Raw genomic sequence first — 21,215 nt, 5'->3', positions numbered from 1 at the left:
AAATAATTTATTATTTATAAATGGTAGTTTTTTTATTACAACGATATAATCCCTAATAATTAATTTAAATTATCTGATTGTGTATTTATTTCAATTTTAATCACAAGTTTTATATTGATGATACTAATACTACTTTTTATGGTGCCAGTCATTATTTTGACATTAAACTATTCAAATACGTTGTGAAGTATTCAATATTCATTTAAAAATGCAATATTGAGCACGGGAAAAACGCTAAGGCCCACTGTTCCACTCACACTGCATTTTCATTTGTTTTTTTAACTACTCCGAACAAAGTATCTGATGCTGGTTGATAGTGGAAAACTAAGCCTTAACTAGGAATGTTTGCCAAATTCAATATTTAGTTCAATGCTACTGAAAAATCAGATCTGGATAACAACTTAGTTCTTCATAAGATTCAGGAAAAGGATTTTCTCATATAAAGGTTATTTTTATAGAATAAATATGTATAAAGAATTGAACAATATTTAATTTTTCTCTCAAAAGTAGAAAATATTAAAAACTTTTATCAGACTTCAGATTCATTGTATTTGTCATACAAGTGTTATTTGATGACTTAATATTTACATATTTACTAGGACTGAGAACACAACGCTCAATTAAATTTTTACAATTGTGTTCTAGTATTATGCAAAACAAATACCATCACAGACTCAATACATTGGAAGTTATTATCGATAGCGAGTTGTATTTATCACTTCAGTGTTCATCCGAGCATTCTTCCTTATTCCAAATAATAGTCATACAAAGAGATTCTACTAAAAGACATTGTATTATATAAAAAAAATCCAATCTTCAAAACTGAGAACTATAATAAAAATGGGAAAATTTACACAAAATCCAAATTACTACATAATTGCACAAAGAACAGAAGTCAAACGGCAAGAATTATTTTAAAAATTTCGCTTTCATACGTTATTCTACATTCAACATTATCAATATTGTTAAATACTAAATAATAGTTACCTATGGCTATCATCATGACTAATTGTTTTAACGGTTTATAATACCACCATTGAGAATATTAAATTACATACCTCTAATTTATCATATTTCATATGCTTCTTTATATAATATATACATATTGTATATGGTTATATATAAAATGGGTACAATATATACATACATACATTAGAATAAAATAAAAACTTTGGCTCTGTAGCTATTGATACATCTCAAAATACATTAGCTGGGACTTTGTGAAGTATGATTTTGTGAGGAAGGTAAAGGTGATGACAAAGAGGGCGCTCTGGGAGAAACGGGCCTAAACGTGAAGCCTGATGGGGAGTCTGACAGAGAATCGGGGGTGCCTGGTGTAGACGGTGTGAGTCGGTCTAGTGACCAACAACACCGCTTGGCAGACGGTGCATCGTCGAGGTCGAAACGACGTTTAACTGGGACTAGGCCGGAGGGCCGACCCACAGGGCTCAGACAAGAAGGCCTCATTGCGATCGGAGATAAACTTCGCCTCGTGGCGAACGCTCTTCTAGTAGGTGATGGTGAAACTCCAGGTGAGAATCTTGCAACTTGGGTTGGAGACATCGGTCCACCCACGTTGTTTGTGCCTACAGTCATGAGAGTCAGATCCTCCCAAGATTGGCTCATTTGCATTGCACTGTGTGTTTCTCGTTCGTGGGCAACTTCTCTAACATTGGTGACATCAGCGCATTCCTCTTGTCTAAGTTGGCTAACTCTCGGGGTCAATCGTGGGCCAGAGGAATTCTGAAATAAGATTAAAAAAAAATTAATATTTTTGTTGTTTGGTCATCACTACTATGAATCTGACAGGGGTGCATACAACCTCTTAATCTTTTTAATATAATATATGGGAATACTTGATAGACGGATAGAAAGGTAGCGTAACAATAGGTGGTAGAAAGATCATTAATATACGATTCGCAGACGACACAATATTAATAGACAGCAATGAGGATGAAATGGTTTAACTACTCCGTAGAATAGAAATAGGGAGTAAACACCTGGGTCAAGAGATAAAGAAAAACAAAACAAAAATCCTCATCGTTCACAGATTCTTCCATAAAATCCACAATTTTATTTACTAGGTGCTTTGATATCAAAAGTATGCCAATCAGAAATATGCAGAAGAATAGGATTAGCGAAAACGGCTATGATCAGTCTGACGAATATATGGAAAAACTGTTGTATAATGAGAAAAACGAAAATCCGTCTGTTGATTCCCATTACATTGTATGGACGTTTAAAACCAAAGAAAGGGAGACATTAAATGCCTTCGAAATGTGGTGTTGGGGGGGCGGATGCTGCACGGTTCCCGAAAAAATGCACTACATTGCACTGAATAGTGGCGCAGTTTCGAGGAGACCTAATTTTCAAATACGCTCAAAAAGAACTTATACAAAATAGAATTCCACAAAAAAAGGTTATCCCCCTTGGATAACATACAAACCATTTGACGCTTTTTTGTGGAATTCTATTGCGTTAGTTCTCCTTCAGCATCTTTGAAAGTTTGGATATCTTGAGAGTGCATTGTTCCGGTCACCATGCTGCACATTCCGTGGACTATAACATACATAATTATTTCCATCCTCACAGAGCTGATAGTTTCAGAGACTCTACAACATGTAAAAAAAAAGATCGTTTCCTATTTTGGTCGTATTACTGGAAAGAATGTGGAGTCTAGAGAAGCTGGTAGTCATATAGGAAGGCGAGCGGGGGGATGGTTTCCCATAAGATGGTCAGACCAAATTAAAGAATTGATGGGATCGTCCATAAACGCTGCTTACAGCTTGGCATAGGACCGAGAAGTGTGGAATCGGATCGTTCACCAGATTTCAGATGATACAAATTACTATAATCGTTAAGGGGAACGAGGAAGAAGATACATACATATGTAAAGAAAATCTGTTACAGGACTATTTTTAATTTCAAACTTTTATTGGGTTCATCTTTGAATATTAAATGCAAAAGTTTTTCTTTATAGATTCGTTACATAAAATATTACGATGAGTGATTTTGATATAAATAGAAATCTATAACCAAATTGATAGTTCAAAATGGTGGTCACCAACTAGAGGTATGCACGAATATAATCACAATTTTCTTATTAAGTAAATGATTAATTATAATCCAATTCTACTGTTTGGCATTTTCAATAATGAATATATGTGTTTATTTACTATTTTTTTTTATCATTATAAGGTCATCATATTATCAATGATATCTAATTTTGTGCAAATAACTTGGGAGTGCAAAAACAAATCTAAGTGCCATATTTTATCTATTATAGAATGTAACTATTATGGAAAAATAGAGCATAATGGTGGTCTGTGGGATTCAAATTTTTGCGTTTAGCAGTTTACAAGGTCCGAAGGGTTGGTGATAGCTGATTTAGATGAAAATTTATTTAATGCAACATTTGCACATACAATACAAAAGTAAACATTTGAAATTTTTAAATGATACGCAGCAACGATAAATATATTTGTTCAAACTCATATCGACAAGTTAGGCGAGTTTGATATTATATTAAGGGCCGGTCTTCTCGGTGCCTGGGTGCAAAAAATAATTTGAGCCCTAAAGCATCCGAATCTAATATATAAGAGACTGTTTATATTATAAATACCAAACGAAGCTGGGTAAATCCACTAGTACAATATAAAAAGAAAATTATTCGAGAAGTCAATCTCTGCTAGAATCTATACAATGTTTTGTTAGAGTGCTATTAGCCCTTCCAATGCTGAAGAACGCCGTTTGGCGTTTTTCAAATAAGTCCATGGGTCTGATGAACGCCGATGTAAAAAAAATTCATTGAACATGAGTCGTGTAATCCATACAATTGTTGTCTACGTTTATGAAGATTCTTTTACATTGGAATTTATGAATTTATGAATTACCCAATGTACTACCGAGTATTTTAGATTGTTGCTTGGTCTCTTGTTGCACATGGAAACGATCAGATTGAACCGACTAGGTGATTAATTGAAGAAGCATCACTTATTTAATATACCGATATTTTCCCAATACATGTCACGCAATCGATTTTTATTAATTTTAAGAGCATTATATTTTAACAAAAGTGAAGATGGTATAAATTTTGGAAAAATTCATTCATTAATTGACTCGTTTATTTTATATTATTGCAAGATATATTAGAGAATCTAAGCACACCTTTACAAAACTCGAAGTCCGCGGCAGTAGTCATCTAGGGTTTGTTTGAATTAACTACAATTTAATTGCTTTCTATTGAATTTATAAATAATTCTAATAAGACATATGGGCGAAATTTTTAGTAGCGGGCTTTCAACAGAAATGGGTCGAGCACTCAGTGTTAACCCTTTGCCCGCGGCAATAAATATAGCGAATAAGCCCTGTATGCGGCACCTTTTTCGCGAATTTGGCAATCGAGTTTTCGACCTTAAATACAGATTTTAATATTTACTCAAGTAACCAGATATGTTAATTAACACATAAAGTATTATTTTAAACAATAAAATACATAATATATCTCGTAGTTTTGGCTTAATTGTAAAATAATCATTCTTCATACAATTGAGACGTATCATCTCAATTGTATGAAGACGTGACGTCACATAAACGAGGTTTCAGTATAGTTCCACAAAAAACTAATTTTGACTGGTATATATTCATTTTAAGCAAATTGAATAAATGGTATTCAACTCTCAGTAATATATTCAACCAATTTTGAACCTTAAAACGGTTGAAATAGGCGCATATAAGCCTCAAAATCCCGTGCAAAGTTCAGAAATTCTATGGAAGACAGCCGCGCTACAGACTTGTCGCCCAAAGCTTCCATAGAAGACGGCCGCGGGCAAACGGTTAAATAAAAAGCAAAATATTTTTAGCAAGAAGAAGCGAGTGGGTTTCCATAACAGTCTTGTAAGTAAAATTCATTTAATTCCATCTTTTTCATACAACTTTCATGCACGGGCTTGGTGCCTTGTAGTAGAGTTGGTCGGCCCTGGTTATAGTATACAAGAGCGATTCACGGCATTGCAAATGTCGAAAAATCATTCACAATCTATGCAGATAAAGTGTAGTGTTCCATTTGTTATATATTATGTGCATATTTGTATATGCGCTAGAGCAGTGCTTCCCAAATTGGGGGGTCGCGACCCCCCAGGGGGCCGTAGGATTTCTCGCGGGGGCCGCGAAATTATTCAATAGAAAGTACATATATTAATTTATGAATATTTTTCCACATTACATATTTAGGGAATTTTGGTTAAGGCGATAGCAAGAATATCCTGCTATTGGAAAAAAAGCCCTGGTAACTCTTATACCTTTCGCGACTACGTACTTATGCGATACAGCATTTTCGTTATTATTTATATTAAAAAATAAGCAAAGGTCATGCCTTTCCACGGAGACTTTAGAAGATGCTTTGCGAGTTAGCATTTTTGATATCGATTTGTTATGTAAAAACATGCGACCTCATCTATCGCATTAAATTGTTTCATGTGTGTATAGTTTTTATTTAAAAAAAATGTTTTTAAGAGGGCTGGACACCAGCGTCTTGTCCATACAAACGTATTAGACTTCTCCCTTCCTCAATTATGGCACTAGAGAAATTATTTTTTAATATGCTATGGAAATCTACCATTGGGTTGCATCTATCGTTTTATTTTTTTGATTAGTTATTTTTTATAGGAGCTAGGAGCCGCCAAACATCTATAAAATCGCCTCTTTTTTACACCCACGAAAAGAGTCCAGCGTGCTTATTTAACGGTCGATTAAAAAAAAAAATACGCGCATAGTTGCACAGAAAATATCTTTCTCATACCAATGATGAAATTTTTTTTAAAATTGGTCCAGTTTTGGAGGAGAAAATAGGAGAATACGAAACCTCGATTTTGTCGACTTAAAATACGTATTATCTGGTCGAAGCGAAATCGTCGCATTCACTCAATATATATATTGATATATATTGTCGCATTCATTCAATATATACATTCACTCAATATATATATCGAAGAAAGGAACGGCAACAAAATTAAGGTTTCGGGTGTACAGCCCTCTTAGGCTGGCCGCGCACTAGGCAGCCAGGCTGCTGCAGCCAAAATATTGAGCAGCCAGTTTCGGCAGCCAGAGTCGACGGCCAGTAGTCACCTTTCCGTCAATCGTACAAGAAATAATTCTTTACCTCTTGTTTCGTAAGAAACGCAAAGCAAAGAGAAGATTTTGGATTCATCCATTCAAACAAACAGCGTTTCCAGAATTGAATGGAGAAAGATGGATTGAGATAGCAAATGGTTTCAATAAAAATGCAAATTTTCCCAACTGCATTGGTGCCATCGATGGTAAACATATATATGTAAGATTAATAAAACCAAGCTTTCCTCACACTTTGTATTTGTGATTTCCTACCATCTTCGTCTTTTCACATCTCGATCACTATATTCTTCTGAAGACATATCCCATATTGCCTTACAATTTAATCCGTTACAGATAATCCTTGAAAGGTCACACAGTCTCTGGGATTCTATTCGCTATCCGCGGCGTAAAACTTCTGGCTGCTACGTCAAGTGCGCGGAGACTGAAGGCAGCCACATACATTCTACCTTGCAGGCTCTGGCTGCGTGCAGCCAGCTGGCTGCCGTGTAATCGTACGCGATCTATTGGCTGCCGCAGCCAGGAATTCTTGGCTGCCTAGTGCGCGGGCTCCAATGAGCCACCGTATGTTAGATTGGCTGCCTAGTGCGCAGCCAGTCTTAAGCAAGTTCCTATAATTTTGTACTGAATATAAATATGTGTATTATAATTGTAATAATTACTACCAAACAAACCTTTTAACTAGAAAAAAATTATTTTAGGGGCCGGAATAAATTTTTTTTTTAAATTTAGGCAGTCGTGACATGAAAGTAATTGGGAAGCACTGCGCTAGAGAAAATATCGACGGTAACCCTAGATAAGGAAGAGAGAAAAAGGTCATTACAGGTGAATGAGCTGCGTGCATGGGAGGACTGGCGCTGAAGTTGGCGCTGAAGCTGGCACTGAAACGCCTCGTGCGTTGACCGCAGCCGGAAAACACGTTGAAGGCAGACGACTCTCTGAAACGGAAACAGAACGCATCATCAGAACGAGAACGAGAACGAGAACGAAGAAGGGATAGAGGGATGGAGAGAGGGGTGGATTGCAGACCTGGGTGGAGGCGCCGGTTCGGGTGGGGGTGGAGCAGCCGGCCTGGCGATGAGGGGAGCGCTGCTGCACCTCTTGAGGGCGGGCGCGGCCGAGGGCGAGGGGGAAGGGGAGGGCGAGGCGGCGGCCGGGGGCGCGCAGGGCGGGGCGCACGACAGGGGGGCGGCGGCGGCGGCGGGGGCGGCGGCGCTCACTACCGACGGCTCCACCTCCATTCGCTCTCCCGCTCCCGCTCCCACTCCCGCTCCTTTTGCCGCTCTCCCTCTCCCTCTCCCTCTCGCTCCCCAGAGTCCGTTCCCCGCGGCGTCCACAGTGCCAGGGTGCCCCGCAGTGGCCGCGTCGCTTGTCGCGAGTCGCAAGTCGCGAGTCGCGTGCAGGTCAACACTCGAACGTGGGTGCGATCGAACACCCAACACCGAACAACGAACAACGAACAGCGAACACACCTGACACCCGAAAACGCGAGTCTCGCAACACGCCGGCAGCCTCTCGCCGTTGGCCTCTTGCCGGCTGCCAACCCCACCCCCACCCCCTCTAGCCGCCGATCCTCATCGCCTGTGCAACGCACTGCGCAATTCTCGCATTTACAAAACTTTTTACTTTATCTATGTCGATGCGGTGCAAACGATCGAAAAGCGCCAGACTGACTGCAACACAGATAAACGACACGTGTACCTTATGCGTGCGCACTGCTCGCACTTACACTAAGCGAAATCTACCCGAAGTCCCGACATGCCTACCCTGTATACAGAGAAATGTTATATTAAAAGTGTAATGGCGTCAGCTAGTATTTAAACACGTATATTTAACTATCAAAAAGGACTTTTATTTTTGTAGTAATATGTGATGACCCTGATTATATTCTGAGTGTAGTAGCATGCGCGAATTGCGTAGTAATGGAAACGGTAAACATGTTGAAACAAAAATTTCTTTCAAAGGGCGCACAGGCCAACTTTAAAAACCAGTAGCGTACAAAATATCGAAATAAAAATTAAATTTAAAAATTGAAATTAAATATCAAAATTAAAAATATTGTTGCGTAGGGGTGGGTGGAGGATCCAAGTAAAAGGCCAACAGTCGTTTCACAGCATTTATTGATGATTCAGGAGATACACGCAGTGTCACTGCTAAGTCCAGAATGACATGATATCGCCTACGTACCGCCTTATAAGGGGTAGATCTCTCAGGACGTCTAATCTGTTTACCTACAGTATAGTCACGTATTCGGATATGTATTCCCACGGTATGAGAAATGCAATCATTGTTTAGCTTTCATGCACTTAGCTTGTCGCTAATCCCTAAAACCACTTACACCGGTCTCACGGTCTCTCAGGACGTCTAATCTGTTTACCTACTGTATAGTCACGTATTCGGATATGTATTCCCACGGTATGAGAAGTGCAATCATTGTTTCATGCACTTAGCTTGTCGCTAATCCTTAAAACCCACTTATACCAGTCGCACGGTATGCATTTAGTTAATTCGTTAACAGATATCCGTTACAGATAATCTTTGAACGGTCACACAGTCTCTGGGATTCTATTCGCTTAATCCGCGGCGTACGTTACACTATTATTATTATATTAAAATTAAATTCAAATATCAAAATAAAATTATAATCAATATATTAAAATTAAAATAAAATATTGAAAGTTAAAACAGAACATGCACAATTTAAATAAATTTTCGAGATTGACCTAAAATTAGATCATCAACAATCACATACAGGTAATTCTCGACTTTTGTTTGTTGAAGATGCTTTGACTTACGAAGATACGCACTAAGATCGAAAAAAAAATCAAAGAATTATTATTTTTACTTCCCCGTAATGCGCAGTTACTGAGAATATATCATGTATTAGTATGGGTAATCCAACGATTTTTGCTAACCCGGGGTGTTGTCGGTCACATCAAACGGATTTTTTTATTCTTCAATTGTTTCTCTCGTCTAAATAAATCAAGTAATTAAATCATTTCAGAGGTAAAATTTATCGGATAATGTGTGATTATTAATTTTATTTCGACGAAAGAAAAAAAACCCTTTGACAAATCACCGACATCCGATACCGCGTTTTTTTATGAATTGTTTTTTTTTATCGATCATCCAAGTGGAAATACAGTAACATCTCGTGACGACTTTAACAATATTTTTTTTCGCTCGTACGCAGAGAAATTATAATATTTCTCTGGTTTTAAATGCGGTACCGTCGTAATTCAATATATTGTTGTAATTTTAAACATCAACGATGATCAAATTTTAGCTCAATCTTGCGCGTTAGCTTAATTTTGATATTTAATTTCAATTTTTTTATTTAATTTTTATTTCGATATTTTGTACGCTACTGGTTTTAAAAGTTGGCCCAAAATCGTCGTTGGTTTGGTGCGTACGGACCATTATGGTGCTTACGGACTAAGCCAACGACGATTTTGGGCCAATTTTTTAACCAGCAGTAAAAATCGCTCGTTAGCTTAATTTTGATATTTAATTTCAATTTTTAAATTTAATTTTTATTTCGATATTTTGTACGCTACTAGTTTTATCCTGCTGGTTAAAGGTCAGTTCATACTTAACAGCACTGCACGGCTTCAGCACTGCACGGCTTCAGCACTGCACGGCTTCAGCACTGCACGACTCCGTTTCAAATATGTCATTTTATTACATTTCTATTCATATCTACCTACACGTCACAGTCATGTCACGTTTACAGCAATTTGGCCGAGTGCAAGGCAAAATCGGCTTACTTATACATTACAGGCTATGACGATACGGTGCAATATTGCTTACGTCGTATTGTCGAGTACTTACAATATTAATGCATACACGTGCATTCGTAGCTACGCGTCAGAATACAAGTCAGCAAAAATGTTTCGGCGTTTATCGAACGAAAAATTATGTATAATCGCGTTGTTGTTGGAAGAAGAATCTCAAGAAGGCAATAAAAAAGCACGGAGGCGTTTTGATGTGCATCCCATGTTAAAAAATAAAAAAAAACCGAAGGAGAGTTTTGGACACTGTATAAGGAGCTTGTGGATGATGGACAATTTTTTTTTAAATATTTCCGTAAAAAATTTAAATTTTTTTTAAATATTTGCGCCAAAACCATGTCGAAAGATTGAACAGCTGTCAACTGTCACTATCGATAATTGGTCCAAAACAGCAAAGCGGCAGACTCATGGCACGTAATTCGCGTGTATATTTCCACGATGGCCAAAAAAACGGATACGATACGTTGACGGATGTTGCTGTAAGGTATGAACAGGAAATGTCGGGTACTGCTGTAAGCCTGCCGTGGCGTAAACGTGACGGTTGGTACGAATATACCCATACAAAATGTACCAAAGAATACTTTTCGTACGGCCGAATACCTGCTGAAGTCGGTACGTGCTGACTAGGTATGAACAGACCTTAAATCGAGCGAATGAAATGTATGTAAATAAAAATGTTGAGTTCAGAGTCGAGTTGATTCTATACGAATTTCGAATAATCGAGGCTTTATGTGGTTTGTGCAAGACAGTGTCAACGATGCCGGTGTTCGGTGTTGGGATTCGAGAGCGGGGGTGAAGGTGGGCAGCGGGTGGCGGGTTGCGGGCAGCGGGTGAGGGTGAGGGCGAGGGCGAGGGCCACGGCGAAGGGCGAGGGGCGAGGGGCCAGGGAAGTCGCACGGCTCGTCTGTCTGCTTTCTGTCGCTGGGGGCGCCGCCCTTTTCCCATCGAAATGTCTTCCAAAAGGTTCGTTCCGATTCACACGTCAAATTCATATTGACGGTGAAATTCTCCCACCCACCCCACTTCAACCCTAAAACATAACCTGACCACCATCGATTTAATGGATATTCATCATATGTTTTCCTCCACCCCATTCGAGTGCACTGACTCCTTAATCTAACGAGATATCGGACCTACTTCGACTTCCGCAATTGTATCCCATCCGCTATCTACAAATGACATATGTCTGAATTTTACATTTATAAATTACTGCTGTTAATTAAATTTTAATTAAATTCATTGGCTTTCAAAGTATACGAGAAAAAAATATGGATTTCTTTTCCAGACAATGACATTTACTTGTTCTGCAAAACTTTGATAAAAAAGAGCCGACTACTGAATTTAGTTCAATAATAACCTTTAGCCGTCTATTGTTGGATGAAAACATCGATTCATATAACCCCATACTTTTTCCTTATACTCTCCACTCATATCGTTTGCATCGTTTTTTCGTTGTTTTGTGTATCAGTCCTTCTCTTGGCCATCTTTCATCAATCCATATAGCCATTTATTTGTTCATTGCCACTTCGATTCTTCACTGAATAATATATCAGAATATCAGTACTTTGAATTGTATAAATGCAGAATAAAAACACTCACTCTACCCGCTGGCTCTCTTTTACTTCACTTATTACTACGTTCTTATTCCATGATACAAGTGAATTCTGATTTTATACATTTTGATATTCTATATACGAATAGTGTATTATTAAAATCCATGCAAGTCATATAATATGTTCTATTCTTTAATTTTGTGTACTATAAATATAAGATTGAAAAAAAAAATATTGACCTTAATTATGTATGTAAACAACCATGCGAACTAGACAACAGTTTTTGTTCAAATTGATTTGTATAATTATTCATATATATATATATGTGTAAGAATGATAAATAGGGCTGACGAGAGGGGGGAGAGCCGGGATAAAGTTTCAGAGCCCAGACTACTTGAGGGGCCCCGTGTTGGAATTCGTACCTGTTATACCATACTTTCTTATTCAATTAAAAAAAATATAGGTATTTTTCTAATGAATTAAAGTTCTGATAAATTTTTCTCATATTAAAAATATATCTATAAGATTTATTTTTTAAATTTGTCATAGGGTTCAGAATTATTTTTCCCAGATCCTGAGATTCCTCTCGTCGGCCTTGATGATAAACTTAGTGAATATAATAGAAAGAGTGAAGAGATTGAAATGACAATGAGCTGGTCAAATAGCTAGAAGAATGGTTAAAAGATGTGCTAGAATGTTACCCAAGAGAATTTAAAAGGGTGTGAGTAAGGGCGAAAATAAACAGAAAGGAATGCAGGACATGGTTTTGTTAGATACTTTTAAACATGCGAAAAAAAATGTGGCACACCTAACACATATTCAAGGAGTGTTTACGGTGATATTTTGTCCTTGTATTGATATACATATGTAAGCTTGACAGTGATTGATAACGGCAAATCCCATATTTGAAGAAATGTAGGAGAAACTTATCGAAATAATAAGATTGTATGAATTAACAATGAACCGGGAACGCCTATTCTTGACTCGAAGCCTAGACCGTGTGCCGTTCTGTTCTCTGTGTTTTCGCCCTAAGATGAAAAATGTATGAGGATTTCGTAAAACAGTCGAATGGAAGCTTGTTGGAGACACTCATCCAGAAGTGGATGGTGAATGACGATGATAAATGAAGAATAAATGATGATGACTAAATTATGAAGTATGTGTAGTAAAATATTGAAAAGTGGTCAAAATTTTTTTTAACAACGTAAATTGTGATCAATTATTTTGAAAAGAGGTTGTATTTATTGGTTTCAGTTATATACGGCTTAGAAAAGTTCGAATGAGGACTGTAAAATGTTTGATAACATTGATTAATGTACTAGATTTCAACATTTATGTATTGTTTTTTTAGCGAATTGAAGAAACTGTCAGAGGAGAGTTTGACAAGACAGCCCGAGGAAGTATTCGACATAATATGCAAGCTGGGAGAAGGTTCCTATGGCAGCGTTTACAAAGCGCTCCACAAAGAGTCTGGTCAAGTGCTTGCCATTAAACAAGTGCCCGTGGATACGGATTTGCAAGAAATAATCAAAGAAATATCGATAATGCAACAATGTGACAGTCCTTACGTTGTTAAATACTATGGTAGTTATTTTAAAAATACCGATTTATGGGTGAGTAATGACTATTTCGTTGGATTTAAATTGATATTGCTCAAATGCAAACTCTGATTTTTATACTATACCCTTAGATTGTAATGGAGTATTGCGGTGCTGGTTCTGTATTAGATATAATGCGATTAAGGAAAAAAACTTTATCTGAAGATGAAATAGCGACTATTTTATGTGATACTCTGAAAGGATTGGAGTATTTACATCTTCGTAGGAAAATTCATAGAGATATTAAGGCTGGAAACATTTTATTGAATTCCGAAGGTCATGCGAAGCTTGCAGATTTCGGTGTTGCTGGTCAATTGACGGTATGTACCTGTATTTTATTTTATCTACTCATTTTAAAAGTAAATCTTTTGTGTCTTTCAAAAAGTGTTTATATTTTTATCATGTTTGATTGTATATTAAGTATGTGTTGATTGATTTCTCAAGGATACAATGGCTAAACGCAATACAGTGATCGGAACTCCCTTTTGGATGGCGCCGGAATTAATTCAAGAAATTGGTTATGATTGTGTAGCCGATATTTGGTCTCTAGGAATCACTGCAATAGAAATGGCCGAAGGAAAACCTCCGTATGGCGACATTCATCCCATGCGTGCAATTTTTATGATACCCACGAAACCTCCACCTTCGTTTAGAGAGCCTGATAAGTGGTCACCTGAATTTATTGACTTTGTCAGTTTGTGCCTTGTAAAAAATCCTGATGAAAGAGCTACCGCTGGTGATTTATTAAATCATGTATTTATAGGTATTTTTTTTTTTTGTTACGAATTTCTAATTATTTGTTTCACAGTAGTAATAATCTTGTTAGTTTTCATTTGATGTATTTTATTTACAGGTAACCCAAAACAACCGAGTATATTAAATCAGATGATTGCTGAGGCTCATGAACTTAGAGAAAATCAAACTTTTAGAGCAGCGGCAGCAAATTCAGCTCCAGCTGCGAAACAAGCACAGACCAATGATTCGGTACATTTACCATTTTCAAAGCATATTCTTTCCGTTATTTATCTTGTTATGTATATAAATATAACATAATTGAGTACATACATACGTATACAGGTATTCCTCGACTTACAACAGAGGTCAACGTTCTTGCAATTCATATAAAACGTTAAAATATGTAAAAAAAAATTTATCGCCTATTTTATTCATTTCAAAATGTGCATATTTAATCATTCAAATGAATCTAGTTTTTTATACCACGTAATATTTTCTCAACATCCATAATTATTACTTGAGTACAGTCCATTCGTTCATCTTCAACGACGGGTAGAGCAGTGTTAGTTTGTTTTGTTTTTAAATATGTATCTAATTTAGATTCAATGGTCTTGTTTCTTATTTTGTAGCATTCAACGTTTTCTTGAATTCGGCGGTTCACACTTAAAAATATTTCTTTATCTGCATACATTTCTTCAAATTTTTGCCTTCCTTGTACATTTTCTTCCAATATAGCCCGGTTTCATCGACCAGGGGTGTCATTTCCGCTTTTCTCATGGGGGTGCAAAATTTTTGACCAGTAAGGAATGACTTGTTGTAGGTAACGGTGGTCCATGATATAACAGTAATTTTTAAAAAATCATTGATTTTTTCGGTCGTAACTGCAAATCGTCGTAAGTCGAGGTCTACCTATAATAGTTTGATGTCGAAAAGAAAATTGTATTCGATTTTGAGAGCCAGCTAATGAAATTTTAGAAAAATACCACTGCATGTACATTCATACTAACTAGTGATGTCATTATACTAACATTTAATGATAAGCCAGTACAGGATGTTGACCTTTAAAAGTCAGTTTATCTATATGAAATGCTAAATTTTGCGATCCGCTTCATATTCTGAAGTTAGCATATTAGTATTCGTCCACGGAAACTTGCATGTGTTAATATTTTATTACATATGTACATACACATGTTATATTTATGTAATAAACTTCACTAAAATAAATATTGCGGAAATATTTTATATAAATTGTTTTTATATTTTTAAGGATGATGAAAATAAGGATGGTATTGGATGTGCCAACAGTGGTACAATGAGATATGCTAAAGATAGAACTGACGATGGCATTGGTGAGGATTGTGGAACTTTAGTACCTGGTCGTGGTGGTACACTTTTACCAGATCAACAACCTGATTTAGGAACTATGGTTATAAACAGTGATTCTGATGAGCCTACAATGAAACGTAAGTGCATGTAATATATGGATTTTACTTAAAATGAAGTTGAATTTCCTTCTGAATTTTATCCTTTCATTTGAATATAGTTATTTGAAATGAAACAGATCGTATTTCATTGTGTTTTCAGAGCATGATACAGAAAAATGTGATTATCAACGTCCTAAATATCGACCGTTATTCTTAGAACATTTTGATAAAAAAGAACCAGACCACATAACTATAGAAAATAATACCGATAATGAAGTCGATAACAATATGATGATGGTTGTAAATCAGAACAAAAATAATAAAAATGTGAATCATCATGGAGCAAACAGAACTCCTTTTCATAAAGATACTAATGCTGTCGATACTGTGCATCAAGCGTCCGTTAATTATGATCATGTAAATGATCAAAGAAATCGGTAAGACTTTTACGATAAGAATGTGTATGTATATGTACGAATTTAAAAATAATTAAAACATTTCAGGCCTGAAATAAGTAATGTGCTTCATCAGCCTCATCCTCAACCTGCAGCTCACATGGCTCCTATATCTTCTAATATTCCTACAAATTTTCATCATGACAATCAACCAAAGTTTCAAAGAAATTTTGTTGATGGTGGCGATTTTGAATTTGTAATTTATTTTCTGTATTTACGTTAATTAAATTTGTGTGAATTTTCATAACTTTGATTCTTTCCAATTTTAGCTTAAATTTCTTACTTATGAAGACCTGCAGGAAAGGATGGCTAATTTGGATTCTGAAATGGAAAGAGAAATCGACGAACTTCGTCGTAGGTATCAAACGAAAAGGCAACCAATTTTAGATGCCATGGATACAAAAAGAAAAAGACAGCAAAACTTCTAACTTGAACTTAATGTTAAATTAGGTTATAAACATATCAATTTCATTGTTGAATTGTTGATTCTGATTCATTAAATACAATTATTGATCAAGATAAATTTAAGTACCAAAATGTTGTTTTTTGCTTCTGAAAATCATTGTTTTCCTTTTATTTGATATTTTTTTTCTTAATTACTATCTGTTTTTGTCTGAAAGTTATTGTGCTAAATCGAAGTACGTAAAATTCTTATAAAATATATTTTAAATTCTCAACACAAACAAAAAAAATTTCGTTTATACTGGAAAATGTGTTTAATTTGCAGTACCAAGTTTCATAAATTTTATTACAAACTCATTTTACGTTAAAATTGGTTGATAACCAATGTTTGAAATATATACCAAATCTATTCAATGCATCCAAAATGAATAGAAATTGTGACATAAATTAAACATTAAGTGATCTCATTTTGTACGAAAAAGCAATATGTATGTTAATGCGATTGTATGTTTTGTTAATGTTGTATTTAATGTATATGTAATTGTTTATATGAAAAATGTTATAAATGTGAGGATTGTTCAATTGGAATCACTTATCCTTTGTGTATAATGATTTTGATAGAACAAGCTTTATATGATATGGCATAATATCTCAAATTTTATGATGAATTTGTTTGTTTTCCAATTAAATTTATCATCAGTGACAGCAAAATACTCTAATAAACAATGAAGTGATTATTTAGATCTGATTGTTAACATAAAACGTGATCAAAAAGCACTTATTCCAGTATAATTTAGGTATTACAAGTGCCAATAATTTTAGTTATAATTATTTTTGTACGAAAATTGCCATAATATTCAGTGAAACGATATTTCAAAACCATAATGATATATGAGCTTATTTTTCATATTATATATCAATTTGAAATTTTTCATGAAATTTCAAGTTATCCAATTTAAAAGCGAAATAACTAAACTTTACTATCTTCTTATTTTATTATTATCCTTAATGTATTGTAATATAATATTTATATATGTGTAAAAATTATAAGAGAAACTAAAATATTATTATTATCGTTAGTTTTAAATCTTTTAGTAAATTAATTTAATTCAATTAAATAAAAATAGTGTCGTATTTTATTTTCATAATATCTAAGGTGCTACGAATTTCATCATTTTTTTCGATTTGAAGTGAATTTTTTAATGAAAATGAAGGAATCACATGTAATTAGAATACTAGTCAAACAAAAGTATTGCTTTTTTATTTAATATTATAGTGAAAATTTTTTTGGAATACTATGCATACATACTAAAAATTACATACATATACGAGTGCCACTTGTGTAAATTAGTATTTATACTATTTCACATTTTTTAGACTTTCTTCTTTATATAAGAAAAATTTAACAGCGATATATTAGTGGTAAATTAAAAAAAATACGATGATTTTCTTGATATAAAATATACTCTTTTGTGTTAAAATCTGTTTTGTAGCTGATTAAATAACATTTGCCTATTTTTCATAGAAATGACTATTTATTATAATGAATAGTTATTGTTTTGCAATTTCAAAGGTAAATAATTGTATAATAGTCAATGAAATATTCTATCAAAGCAAAAATATATTTTTGTATTTTGTAATATAGACTTATTTTTGCACTGACAATGAACACATAGTTTTTTATTGAAAAAAATACTTCAACTTTTATTAACGTAATACATAAATCAAAAATTCTTTAAATGCCATGCAAAAAATATACAAGTTTTCTATATTAACGCATTTGTAAATAATTATGTTGCATTTATAGAATTAAGTCGCTATCCGTTATGAAATTCACAAAGCTAGCCTCAAAAAAAGAATTAAAGTGTGCGTTATGAAGTGGCATAATTAGAATTATTACTAGAAGTGAGATGTTTCAAATGAAAATACATATATGTAGCTTATATTTTGCAATTGCAATACTAATGGCACATATTCTTTTTACTTTCAAAAAACAAGAGTGTTTCTTTTGTACATTGTGTATTAAACCTGTTGATTTTGTTCTTAATAAAAATAATCCAAATAAATTACCTTACAAATCAATGGTTGAATTGTGATCATAGGGAAGGGAGTGTTAAATAACTAAGCGTGTTGCTTTTTGCGATAAGATGTTCGCTTAATTTCACATTTATATCTTGAAGTTTAAGTTCCCAATATGATCTTGATTCCACCGTTGCTCTAAATTACTTGTTTGTATTCTAGAGAATTACTTATGGGTAAATATTAAACTATGAAAATGGAATATTAGACAATAAATGAAAGAAGGCATATATGTATTGTCGAAGAATGAAATACATTTATAAAATAATGAATTGGGCAGTGTTTCCCATAAAATCATTGCGTTTTCTTTTGAATTGTAAGTTTTATTTCCTAATAATAATCTTTTACAGGTTTCTTGTGAGAAATGGATATTATATTTAAAAAATATATATAATGGTATTTTGCTTATTTACCTATCCATAGTTTCAGTACAGTAAAATTTTAAATGGCAGTAATGATCTTGCCATTGAGTTTTTGCGGTTACAAAGTACTCTGCAAATTCATTTATAATTTATTTTGGTTTCATGCTGGACATCCTAGCAGTTTTTTTAAGAGGTACATAGTAGTGATGTCATATGGTCGTTATCCATTGAGCGAAGCCGGGTAAAACAACTAGTAATTAAGAAACATTATCTTAATTAGTCATCGTCGACGTCAAATCGAAATCGTCATCGAAAATCGATACGTTTTCCTCAGATCCGCCATGGATTTTGGAGTGCATTTTTAAATTTTTCGCGTTCACGCTCCAATAAATAAATAACTTGAATTTGACACTTAACCCTTTGCCCGCGTCACCAAATTTAGCGAACATGCCCTGTACGCGGCTGCTTTTTTGCGGATTTTGTTATCGCGTTTTCGACTATAAATATAGATGTGTTCCAGAAATAAATTATTTTAGCCTATATTGAATTTTTTTTGACTACTGCCATCTATTGATTTTGGTAAAGTATACATTTAGTAATATTTTCAACCAAGTTATAAAATTTTAACACAATAGACGGCTCTTATACAGGTTGGAACTTCCAAGACATCTATGCGTGTCTCGCGCGCTGAGGGCATGTTCGCTAGGACATGTATAGTAGTCGTACGCGGTGGAAAGGTTAAGAACAGTTCGATAATAACCTTTAATGTTGCAGATAAAATTGAAAGTACATATGATTAGAAAATTAGATTTTTGGAATTTATGTATCGAAAATGATCAAACTGAAGTATTTGAAACTTTAGATAATTTCTTATCTGAAAACAAGAGTCGTATGTCTCGGGATATACGTGAAAAAGTAATTGAATATTTAATAGGGCTGTAATCGTCTTTTATGTAGTGCTTCCCCAAACCATTAAGACCGTTCGGCAAGGACGAGTTCGATTCCGCATCCAGTCCCACCTATACGACATCAAAGAAAGCCAAATCGAAAAAGATACTACTCGGGAACCGAGATAACGCGCGAGCGCAACTTACATCTGACAGCGGATTCTGGCGCGGTTTTGTCGTCGAGCGGTTTTTGCTGGCGCGGTTATGTCGGCGCGCGGTTATGTCTGTCGTGGTTTTGTCGCGGCGCGGATATGTCGGGGCGCTTATTGACCGCGCGGAAATGTCGGGGTACCCCTTGTGCCCTACCTGTTTTAAAGTCACGAGCCGCCCCTGCATAAAACAGTACTTGGTATGCATCACACTGAAGTTCTGCTTATCAATGTACAACTCAGATCCACTGTTTATAGGAGCTATCTAGGGAACCAATGCAATGGGGAAAATTCCAATCTTTTACAAATGTTTGTGCTACACTCTTCCATTCATTCGCACTTTTTGGAATCTGAAATACAGAACATTGAAATATTATAACTTATATAGGGTTTGGTGCAAACGATCAACAAGCGCCAGACAGACTGTACCACAGATTAACTGGATGGCTGCTTTAAACGCAATTCTCGACTTCTCGAATGATAGATTGCACATCAGATGACGAGTAACCTTTCGATGTGCACAGATGCAATTATTAACATGGTAATTATTAAAATTGAGTTGGATCTTTCTGGCGAGTTTAATAAGGCAAAATTCGGAACTAAAGTATCAGAAGCCCAGAACGTATACAGGGTAGGTATGTCGGGACTTCGGGTAGATTTCGCTTAGTGTAAGTGCGAGCAGTGCGCACGCATAAGGTACACGTGTCGCTAATCTGTGGTTCAGTCTGTCTGGCGCTTCTCGATCGCTTGCACCGCATCGCTTATATGATATAAGACGCGTGTAACTTATAACTTATAAGTAAAGAGCGGACCCAGAGCGCGCTATTCATTGTTCACATGTTGTAAATGCATTGTTAAAGGTTTGCCGAACCTTTTTTACAAGGCATTTACAATAATGGAACAATAGACGGCGCAATTCCGGTCCTACCTCTACTTATAAGTGACACGCGTCTTATATATTAATGTGTTAGGAGATTCTGTCTGAAGCTTGCAGTAGTGATGAACTGGAAGAGGAAAAGATTGCTTGTATTAAATCCGAAATTAGAAGACTTGGAAGGCATGATATTCAAAATGACAGTATGCTTACATACACAAAGCTGCTCTAATAAATTTGGTATTTCTAGTAATTGCCGTAAGTGTATATAGTATAATAATTGTACCCGGTGAGTACGCACTATTATAGTCCGTACTCTTCTTATTTCTCTAGAAATGAAAATCATCGAAAAATCAGAATCACTACATCGAATAAAGTATGTACGTAATTTATGAAGTAATTAAAGGAATTAAACAAAGTAAAAAGGTTTTTTATATATTTTATTATCCACCAACCACTAACAAATGAGCAGTTTCAACAAAAATAGAAACAATAATGTATTTTATACATGTAATATACAATAATAATATAATATAAACTGTTTTATATATTTGATAACACACATAACACTGAACATGAATCTGATATGTATAATATATAATTTTAGAAAAACCTTTTGGTTTTCAATGATATGTATAGTTAATTTTCATAATCACATAATACATTCATTAATTTTTTTTCTGTTAATTGTAGGTACACATATTAAGATATCTATAT

General features: G+C 35.0%; 2 protein-coding genes across 2 annotated transcripts; one reads left to right on the top strand and one right to left on the bottom strand.

Moving 5' to 3' along the window:
- Positions 1-29: 29 nt before the first annotated feature.
- LOC143911615 (P2R1A-PPP2R2A-interacting phosphatase regulator 1) lies at positions 30-7,660 on the bottom strand. Its single transcript, XM_077430584.1, has 4 exons — positions 7,159-7,660; positions 6,953-7,067; positions 294-1,743; positions 30-258 (listed from the first exon to the last, which is right to left on the bottom strand). Exons 1-3 carry the CDS (start codon positions 7,368-7,370, stop codon positions 1,207-1,209), a joined length of 864 nt encoding a protein of 287 aa, XP_077286710.1. The 5' UTR covers positions 7,371-7,660; the 3' UTR covers positions 30-258; positions 294-1,206.
- A 2,993-nt stretch (positions 7,661-10,653) lies between these two features.
- On the top strand, positions 10,654-18,146 carry hpo (serine/threonine-protein kinase hippo). Its single transcript, XM_077430582.1, has 9 exons — positions 10,654-10,883; positions 12,825-13,086; positions 13,164-13,391; positions 13,516-13,834; positions 13,925-14,055; positions 15,074-15,269; positions 15,391-15,667; positions 15,734-15,881; positions 15,955-18,146. Exons 1-9 carry the CDS (start codon positions 10,870-10,872, stop codon positions 16,111-16,113), a joined length of 1,734 nt encoding a protein of 577 aa, XP_077286708.1. The 5' UTR covers positions 10,654-10,869; the 3' UTR covers positions 16,114-18,146.
- The last annotated feature ends 3,069 nt before the right edge of the window (positions 18,147-21,215 follow it).

Source organism: Arctopsyche grandis, chromosome 5, assembly GCF_051622035.1.
Source record: "Arctopsyche grandis isolate Sample6627 chromosome 5, ASM5162203v2, whole genome shotgun sequence".
Lineage (NCBI taxonomy): Eukaryota > Metazoa > Arthropoda > Insecta > Trichoptera > Hydropsychidae > Arctopsyche > Arctopsyche grandis.
This window is presented reverse-complemented; position numbering and strand designations above follow the sequence as displayed.